The 10,568-nt window shown below is 31.6% G+C and overlaps 1 protein-coding gene across 2 annotated transcripts in view; it reads left to right on the top strand.

Moving 5' to 3' along the window:
* Positions 1 to 7,410, top strand: part of LOC145248279 (UPF0389 protein GA21628-like) — a 38,019-nt gene extending 30,609 nt beyond the window's left edge. For both annotated transcript variants that reach the window (XM_080110152.1, XM_080110153.1), the window contains exon 3: positions 7,083 to 7,410. In XM_080110152.1, coding sequence (XP_079966278.1) covers positions 7,083 to 7,275 — 193 coding nt within the window. In that variant the 3' untranslated portion in view covers positions 7,276 to 7,410. The remainder of the gene's footprint in view (positions 1 to 7,082) is intronic.
* Positions 7,411 to 10,568: the final 3,158 nt, after the last annotated feature.

Here is a 10,568-nt window from a genome sequence, read left to right as displayed (position 1 = left end):
TATTCAGCGATTAGGGATAACCATACGACATATCTAATTACCAAAGCGATTTAAAAAAAAAATTTTTTTTTATTAAAACTAAACCTGTTTAGTTTTAATGAACCAATTTTTTTAAAGCCAACACTTTAGTTATTTTGAGAGCGTGCAACTGCACCCGAAAGGTTGATTAGGAAACTCCAAATCCTTTTATGACTCGAAAAAAAAAGGGCTTTTTATCGGCTTAAATGATAAACTAATGTTAAATATTAATATTTAATATAATGAGATATCAATCTACACAATTTGCCATCGATTCTGAAATAAAATGAAATCCTGACATTGTGATCATTTTTGCAGGTGTTATGTGCCAAATATTGAAATAAGAATGTTTAAATTCAATTATTGTAATTTAAGTCTTTAATTTTAAAGTCGATTTTATTTATAAAATATCTTTTTAGAAATCAATCTCAAAAACAATCTGAACAATAAATCTCTTTTGTTATGGCTAAGTTTTTGTCAAGGGTAGAAATTATAATAGACAAGTATTCATCCATGATGACATTTTACCGATTTCCTGGTTTACAGGTATTCTTGCTAAATTTCTTCGAAAGAATTGACATAAACAATACTTCAACTAAATACGTATATTTCATGCAATAATGACTTTCGTTTCTTCTGACTTTTCCTAAACTAAACATAAAACATCGGTTAGGGTTAGTTTAACATTCTGTAAAAGTACCTTCCGTTTTTTTTTTTTGTACTTCTGCAGAGAAGGTAAAAAACCGATAAAAACTGGATATATTTTTCGTGTTTTTATTCAATTTAACATGTTTATTCAGCTCGAAAAGAATACAGTGTTTACCGATGTGTTGGAAAATTCAAGATGGCGTCTCACACATTCTTTAACACCGTAAGTTTGGGAAAAGGTGTTATAAATAAAAAACTATACAAAATACTATTAAAAACCCGCCGAATATATGTCAACCTATGTCACGGTAACATATATTGAGCGAGTTTTTAACAGTATTTTAACCGGTTTTTTATTTATTACACCTTTTTCCAAACTTACCGTGTTAAAGAGAGAATCGGCCGCCATTTTGAATTTTCCAATACATCGGTAAACACTGTATGCTTTTCGAGCTGAATAAACATGTTAAAATTGAATAAAAACACGAAAAATATATCCAGTTTGGTAGAAAAGTAATTTATCTTGCCTTTGATAACATTTATTTGTTATATATTTGTTTTTTGGCAACTTATTCGAATCTATGTGTACAGTAATACAAACCCGAAATGAATTTAAGACCACGAGTGAAATGAGAAAATGAAGAAAATCACATTTACTGTGTGTGTTTACTGTTTATGTAAGTCAGCGGGTTTGGTTGCCATAACAACGTGACGGTAGTGAACGTGTGTGTGTGTGTGCGCGTTTCGTGTAGTTTAGTTTCGTATAATAGTTTCGTATTTTTTAATTTGTAAATAACAAGTTATTAAAAAATTAAACCCTTCCAAGATGGACAATAAATAAAGCCATAATATTTTATGGTAAAGGTAAGAGCGTAGAAACGATTGTTTTTTAGGAGATGTGATTATTGGATTAACCAATCAGAAATCGTCTGTGGCACACACATCTCTGTTTTTATAGATATAAGGTCGAGGTAATTAGTTAAAGAGATTTAATATAATGTGATATATATATAGATAGATTAAATGTTAAATAGATTTTGTAAATAGTACAGTTGAAATGATTAGAATATTTCCAATATGTAATAAGGTTGAGGTAATTAGTTAAAGAGATTTAATATAATGTGATATGCAAATGAGCATAAGTCATTCGATATCGGGGTGGTTTGTAGAATAGTATATAAAGAAATTAGGCAAAGATTCTTATGTCTCCTATAACAGAAACATCCTAAAATGGGTTCTAATGTTTCTCTACCAGGAGAGATCTACCCTCTTACCTCCTTTATATTTCGTTGATGATGGTGAGCTGTACACACAGACAGAAACACACGAACCCTATTACTTTATAAAAATATAGAGATATAGAGATATATATATATATATATATATATTTTATATATATATATATTTTATATATATATATATATTTTTTATATATATATATATTTTTTATATATATATATTTTATATATATATATATATATATTTTATATATATATATATATATATATTTTATATATATATATATATATATTTTATATATATATATATATATATTTTATATATATATATATATATATTTTATATATATATATATATATATTTTATATATATATATATATATATTTTATATATATATATATATATATTTTATATATATATATATATATTTTATATATATATATTTTATATATATATATATATTTTATATATATATATATATATATATATTTTATATATATATATTTTATATATATATATTTTATATATATATATATATATATATATATATTTTATATATATATATTTTATATATATTATATATATATATATTTTATATATATATATTTTATATATATATATTTTATATATATATATTTTATATATATATATTTTATATATATATATTTTATATATATATATTTTATATATATATATTTTATATATATATATTTTATATATATATATTTTATATATTTTATATATATATATTTTATATATATATATATATATATATATATATATTTTATATATATATATATATATATATATATTTTATATATATATATATTTTATATATAGGTTGAGAGAGATAGATATTATTGCACTAGCAGCCATTGTCTGATATGTAAAATAACACCACATGTGGCATAAAGAAGCAGGAGTAGCACAAGATAATGTTCTTAAAATGGCCTTTCTTCCCATCAGAAATAAATCTGTAAGAGATTTTTATTGCCTGTCTGTCTGGTGGGCTGGGAGGGGGTGTGATGCTGATAGTATTATACAGGTATTTTTTATTTATTTTTCCTGTAAGCATGAATCTCTCTCTCTCTCTCTCCTCCCCTTCCCCTTGTTTTTCCTCTATCCACCCTCATTTTTTGTTTCAGTTCCCCCCCCTCCACTTCATCTATTTACAAAGACTTACAGCAAAAAAAAAAAAAAAAGAAAATACTGAACATGGAAAAAATTTGAGATCTTATGTTATCTGTCACTGGGAGTGCAAGCCACAGAAGTAAGGTACGATTACAATTGGTTTTGGAAGGCCGCCCTTCCACATACCCAACCATATTTTTGCCTGTGCTACCTTATCAGATAATTTTCTACTGTTTCAAAATGCCCCCTCCACACACACACATACATACATACACAACTAGATGTCCCTATCCCACACTTGTGTCACATCTTGTTGCCATCATCTGCACAAAACTAAAGGATGTTTTTTACTCTTTTCATACTAGCTGTGTAATTAATGTGGAAACTTTTCTTAATGTTAAAAAACAATTAGATATTTAGGGTTGTAGAAACTAAGGGGAATAACTCATGATGTAATAACTTCCCTTTAATGTTGAAGCATATTTGGTACCTATTTACTATGCCTCCCCACGGGACAGAGTTAGACACCAGGGTCGTTTTTTAACGTAGAGAAAAGGTACAAAAATAAAAATTATCTCAGTCGTGAAGGATTTCTCCTCCACCGAAAGAGAACAAGAAATGGCAGTGCAGCATCTGACGAACAGATACTACACTTTGATCTTGACCAAAGGGAAGATGTATCCATGCTAACAATTTTCTTAGCCAGAATAAGTATTTGAAAAAGAAACTGACATGAAATAAAATAATGTAGTGGAAAGAAATAAAATAGAAAAACTAGGCTAATCTGAATCGAGTATCATGTCAAATTGCTATTTAGATTCAACTTTGAAAATCCAGCAAGATAACTGTATATGTTAGATATTTTAAAGTTGACAAACCAATGAAATAGCATTTATTGAAACATTGTTTTGTAAGCTGGATTGGGCAAAAAATAAAAACTCTTACAAGGGAACCTTAATTTGCTCATACAAAATGAATTTTGTAACGAAGAGTAACACATGAGGGGAAAACAAACACATATCCAAGACAATGGCAGAAACCCTAGAGGAAGATCTCCAGTCTGTAGTGGAATGAAAACAAAAAATGGATGGTTACAGTCAATGCTACTAAGACCTAAGCTTCTTTCCCTTAATAATTACAAGAAACCATTTCAACCACTAATAGCTATGGCTGATGATACGTTACCTGGAAGTACTTTGTTCAAACTCCTCTGTTTAACATTCACAGGGAACATGAACTGGAACAGATACATTTAGGACATTGCTAACGTTGCTTCAAAGAAGGTGGGTTTCCTCTACCATTATAACGTTGACCGTACCAACCACACCGGACACACCGGGCGTCCTTAACCTCGTCAGATTCCACCCGATGTGGCAGGTGTCCTTTGATCGTACCTTGTCTCGTTACAAGTTGGCCTGTTGATCGTCCTTACCCACTGTTTTCATGGAGGGGCGCTTGCCTCTCAATCGAACCGTCTCCTACCCTGTGTAGATAGTCTCCAGGGGTACATCAACCACTCCGCTAGTCCTTGCGGCTTGCTGCAAAATCAAGAGTCCTCACCACAAACAGAACTCCCGTTTATAACAGTATCAAACTATTTATTGTTTTCATTACTTCATAACAGCTACTGTCTAATTTGAGGTGACTGACTATAGCAGTGAAACGATGTAAGACCAGACCAGTAAAGTCACAGATTTCCCATTAACACAGGCTAGTTAACATCAGGCCCTGAGGACTCCCAAATCGGGAGCGCTTGACAAGCCCAGCCATGCAGCTTGCTGGCTACGACTCTTCTCCGTTTAGAATTCCTTTTTTAAATCCAACCCCTTTTCCCACCTCACCTTCAGAGAGTGGTTACAAACACCTTTTTTTTCTTCCTCTTAGAGCTTATTTCTACCAAACCTCAACCCCATTTGCACTGAGGTGTTTCTACTTATCAAATTAGGGGTGATTAGTCACTCCAAGCCGAACAATGCTTGGCCCCCCCCCCCGACTCCCACCCCAAGCTGTCAGCCTCAATCAGCCAATGGTCTCTAGATATCTTCATACCTCTCAACAGAGGTCTCAAAAACAACCTTTTCGTTGTTAACAGATATATAACAGCAATGAGATAAAACAATTATCATTTGTTTTTTTTTTCTTTCTGACAAAATCCCATAGACATTTCTGTTTAAACAACATCAACACCCCCTCTTCTGCCCTCTCTTCCTCTATCCCGTCCGGTCACCCCCCCCTCACTACAATATGCACCTCGCTGCATACATTCATGACACCAAATAGTGTCATACCATGCTAGAAAGTTACTAATGCCTGAAAGTATCCTGTACCTCTACAAGGTTACCATTCGCCCATGTATGGAGTATTGCTGCCACATTTGGGCCGATGCATCTGCTATTAGGTTCTTATTTTTAGACAGGGTTCAAAAGGGAGTCGCCAACCTAATAGGTCGTGCACTGTCAGCTAGGCTTCAAACTCTGTCCCATTAACAAAATGTTGCATCCCTCTGCCTAATTTTACAAATTCTTTAATAGTAGGTACTCTGACTAACTACAAGCCCTTGTACTCCTCGACGTAAATACTCCCGACAAGCAGCAAAATCTCACCCCCTACACAGTAGAGATTCTCAGATGCCAGAAAGCCTTTTACTCTAATAGTTTCTTTCCCAGAACTGCTAGATTTTGGAATTCCCTTCTGGGTTCCTGCTTCCCTGACTACTGACATGCAGAAGTTCAAGCATAATGTGAACAGACATGTTGCTGCTCAACTCCCTACATAGTATGTCTGCAAGTTATGTCCCAGATAGTAGGCCCTTACATCAAGGTGACACTGTGCCTTGTTTAGGGTGAAAATGCAATAAAAAAAAAATTTTTTTTTTTTTTCAATTCTTGGTATAAAGACAGAATTGTCCCTGATATTCTCCATGAGGATTCCTGCTCCAATAACAGACACAGGGGTGAAGTGGGATTGTTATCAGATGTTATTGCAATTCCTATGGAGTCCAGGTATCCTAACAGTATAACTGCTGTATCAACTTCGAGCTTTAGTTTGTGTGCTGATAATCCGGATGGCTTTAAAATCCTCACCCCTCTCTCTCTCTCTCTGTGTATCCAAATGTTACACTCCCCATCTTTCTTTTTATCAAATTGTCTCTCTCTGTCTCAGTATATTCTAGAAGTAATTAAATCTTATTAGATTTTATTCTTAAAAATATGGTTGCATAATCTCCAAAAAGGACTATTCAGAATAAAATATTGATTTAACACGTGAACGTATCGATGATAAAAAATCTAAAATCAGACTGGCTTTCCCATAGATTTCGTATATGTTTGGTTTCCTACTAAACGCACTTGCATTTTTTATTTCAATCCATATGTGATTTAAATTTAAAAAAATAATAATAGTATGTAATTCTAATTATATTATATTGAAATGCAGTGACACAATATCAATTTAAGAAATTGATATTATTGCTTGAATTAGATTGGCATAAATATTGTGTTTGAGGAAGTCAGTTTACATCGGCTGAAACATGAAACTAACCAAGATGAAAATAAAAGTCGGAATAAAACTAATTATCGATTCTTGCCTATGAAAAAAAAAAAAAAAAAAATCCAGAGCAGTATAATTTGTTTTTAATATTTTTTTTTTTTTTTTTTTTTTTTTTTTTTTTTTTATCCTCCTGGCGCAAGAAGGATTAGACCTCGTAATTTATTCTCGTTTGTCCATTCGCACTTTTCTCAATGACCACGCTTTGGATATTTTTTAAATTTTGCACAAACATTAGTCATTGTGAAAGTATATTTTTGCCATAATGGATTTTCCGAGATAATTTAACCCCCCCCCCCCCTTCATTATATTATAAGGGTAAAATTGCTTAAAAATCGTTCATCCATTCATTTAATCGCACTTTTTTCTCAATAACCATGCCTTGGATTTTTTTTTTTTAATTTTGCACAAACATTAGTTGTGGTGAAAGTAAATTTTTCACTCATGGAGAAGGAATCTGCATGCTCAACTTGTTTAATAAAAAAATTTTTTTCTTTTAGGCTTACTGTGCTGAACAAAGCAAAAGATAGGAGTCGTGTGAAGATCAGCATCGTGATGATGGTAGCTACTACACTTGGATGTATCCTTGTGTCATTTTCTGGTCGACGGGCACATAAACGAGGCGAAAACCTTCAAGACAAGAATTTGGAATGGCATCGGGCATATAATGAGGCTCATCCACATACAAAATAAAAGTTTTAAAAAATGTAATTGTATAATAAATTGCTTTTATAATTAGATTTATAGCCAGTATTTTTTTTTTTTTTCAGCAGATCAATGTATTTTTATCAAAACTTTAATTTTCATAATAAAGAAATTTGATATCTACTCTTCTTTTGATTCCTATATTATTATACTACAAAACAAATGACTGCAGGTTTGTTTTACAATAGACAGAGGTACGAAAATGTGATCAGACAAATGTTACCAAAAGCAAGATAAGTTACTCTTCTACTTAGCTGGATAAGTTTATAATGTTTTTACTTTAGAAAGTTCATTCAGTTTAAAAAAAAAAAAAAAAAAAAAAAAAAATGTTGGAGCATTACATGAGAACACAAAAAAATGTCTGACCTTCATTTCTTACATCTTTAATGTTTTAATAATATCAAATTAAAAAAAAAAACTAGCAGGACTTGTGGAAATCACAGCGGACTCTTTCATATGTAATATATTGATGTTGGCATTCTGTGGATGTCCAGCGTAAATTGAGACGCCCTAATATTAGTGTAGCTCTTTTGCTAAAACTGCAAATGTATTTATCTAAGCTAGCAGAAACGCCCGTAAAATATGCTTAAATATGATATTTTAATTTATGCAGATTTCGTATATGTTCTTATAGTCAATTTTCTATTGATTTTTTTTTATATATTATAATATATATTGGTATTGATTTTGTTTATATATTATAAGGTTCTGATTCCAAAAATAAGTTACCCATATAACTTGGATGCATCAGCTTAACCAAAACTTATGAAGAAAAGAAATATATAACTTGAGTTCCTTCAGCTATAATCAAAACCGAAACCAAAACTTACAAAGAATTCTTGGTAAAATTATTTATAAAAAAAAACAGATGACTTGAGTGCCATCAGCTATAATTGAAACCAAAACTTGTGAAGAATTATTGGTAAAATTATTTATTACAAGAAATGGAAGGTCATAGCAATTAAACGACAGTCACTCGGAAGAAAAAAGATGTGATAACACACACCATCTTATTAATATATAGATAACATAAAATGCTGGTAGAATCCAGCCAATAAATGTCATGGTAACATTTATTGGGTGAATTTTTATCAGTATTTTATTTTCGAGTTTTTGACGGATTCTTGAGCTTTCAAAGGAGAGCGGATCATGGTGCCATCTTGTTTTTGTTTTAACATAACCGCTCTTCACAACTTGCGTTTCACACTTTAAACACACTTTAAAACACAAAAAACTCATCCAGGTACATAGAGTATCGTATCTTGCCTTTGGTAACATTTATTTGTTGTATATTCGGTTTTTGACCACTTTCTTGTACCGCTGTCTATTGTAAAACAAACCCATATTTTCTTTTGTTGCTTTTATTTGATGCATAATTTGGTACATCACTTTATCCTATCCTCAGCATATTCAGTTTAATGTATGTTTTAGTGTTGTATGCTTTTTAAAAATTAGTTTCCAAACTAACTTATCTCTGGTCAGGTCTTTGTCCATTTTTTCTCTCAAATCCATCCTTATCATTTTCTATGTTTTTCTTGACTTTTTCCCTGTGAATTGAACTTGCAACCTCAAATGTTCTACATCTACTAACCCAAGAAATACATTTTTTTTTTTTTTTTCATTATGGTCAAACCATCAAATTTTTTTTTCTACACACATCTCCCCATATCTTCCAAATTTAATCTTCCTCCAAGATCATCAGATCTAGTCTTGCCTTTAAGACTTGCATTATACACATCCATAATTCTCATTTCATTTCTCTCCATGCAGCACATATCTTCAATTCTTGCTGGCCAGATTTCATTTCCACACATCATTACACTGCATACACATGACCGATAAACTCTATTTTAGTTGATTCTAGTAACTCTCTGCTGCTTAATGATGACAAAAGTTCTTTGAAGTTACTTCATAAATTCCGAACTCTTGCAAAAAGCCTCTACCTAAGCCGAAATTTGTGTGTGTGTGTATTTTTGAGCAGCAGTGGATAACCCAGCTTGAGAAATTCATCTTGAGTTAGTACTTTTTTTTTTTTTTTTTTTTTTTTTTCTTTATCATTGGACACTAAACATCCTTGAATCTTCATTTATTTTCTAATATTGGATGAAAATTATGTAAAATGGAAGTTCTGTTTGAACTCGTAGCCTTTTGCCGCCAACAGTAGTTACAGTACTAATGCCTGCGTTGTATAATCATTTTTTATTTTTTGAACAAAATTAAAAATATTTTAAGAAATTATTGTTTGCTTGTACGACAGGATGTTTCTGCTTTAACGCTATGGCTTTTAAGTAGTAGCAATATAGTGGTGTTTTGGCATTTTTCATTTGTATCTAGCTAATATTTGTGGGCCTCTACCACAATTTGATGAGAACCGATTCTCTTCTGTTGTAGTTATTTGATAGCCGATTCTTGGCGTGTAAGGTTATCCATCATATACAGTTGATTGCCGAGAACATGTGGCCTAATGGTTCAGGTCAATTTGGGTTGCTCGCTGGTGTGAGTAATCGTGTTGACTAACAAGGGTTTATTTGGTAAACTGTCATTCTGCCCCCCCCCCCCGGGGATGGTAGGTTCTTGCTTGAATTGTGATTCTCAACAGATGCGCAGCTCTTAGGGTAACTGTTTTTGATTGGTTATAGAGATCTCTTCAACCAATCAAGATGGAGTATTTTACAGGATTTTTTTTTATTTTACTCTGATGCTTCTGTTCGCTCTGAACATGGTTCCGTCAGCAAATCATTATTAGAAGAAAAACTTACAATGAGATCATATCAATAACTGTAAAAAGCCATTTACAGCAGGAACTTGCCTTCTATCTCCATCACGAAGAGTATTTCCATGAACAAGGTTTCTTTCCAAGAATTCTCTGCAGAATTCAGCCATCTCATTAATCCTCATCCTTGAGTGGCTTTTGGACTTGTGATGGCCGCATTAGTAAAAATAAGAAAAATCGGCCCCTTGGACTAAGCTAAAACGTAAAATTTTCTGGAGGCGAACCCACCGGAAAATGCTAATGATCCAATGTACCTATTTTTTGTAGTTAATTTATGGTGTTTAAAAAAAAATGGCAACCCTTAACATTAGCCTTCATGGGTGTAAATAAAAACTTACATTTTTGCAGACATAAATTGAATAATATGAACTAGTTTTGTTATAGTTAAAAATAAAAAAAGTCACCGCAGTTTCATCCTTGTTTTATTAAAGAGTTTCATTCTTTGTATTTTTTTAAGGTTAAAGACTAATTTTTATTAAAAACCTTACTATAACATTTACTTTTTAAT

Source organism: Euprymna scolopes, chromosome 26, assembly GCF_053919585.1.
Source record: "Euprymna scolopes isolate OS-2025 chromosome 26, ASM5391958v1, whole genome shotgun sequence".
NCBI classification, from domain to species: Eukaryota; Metazoa; Mollusca; class Cephalopoda; order Sepiida; family Sepiolidae; genus Euprymna; species Euprymna scolopes.
Note: the sequence above shows the minus strand (reverse complement) of the source record. Positions and strands in the feature narration are given on the sequence as shown.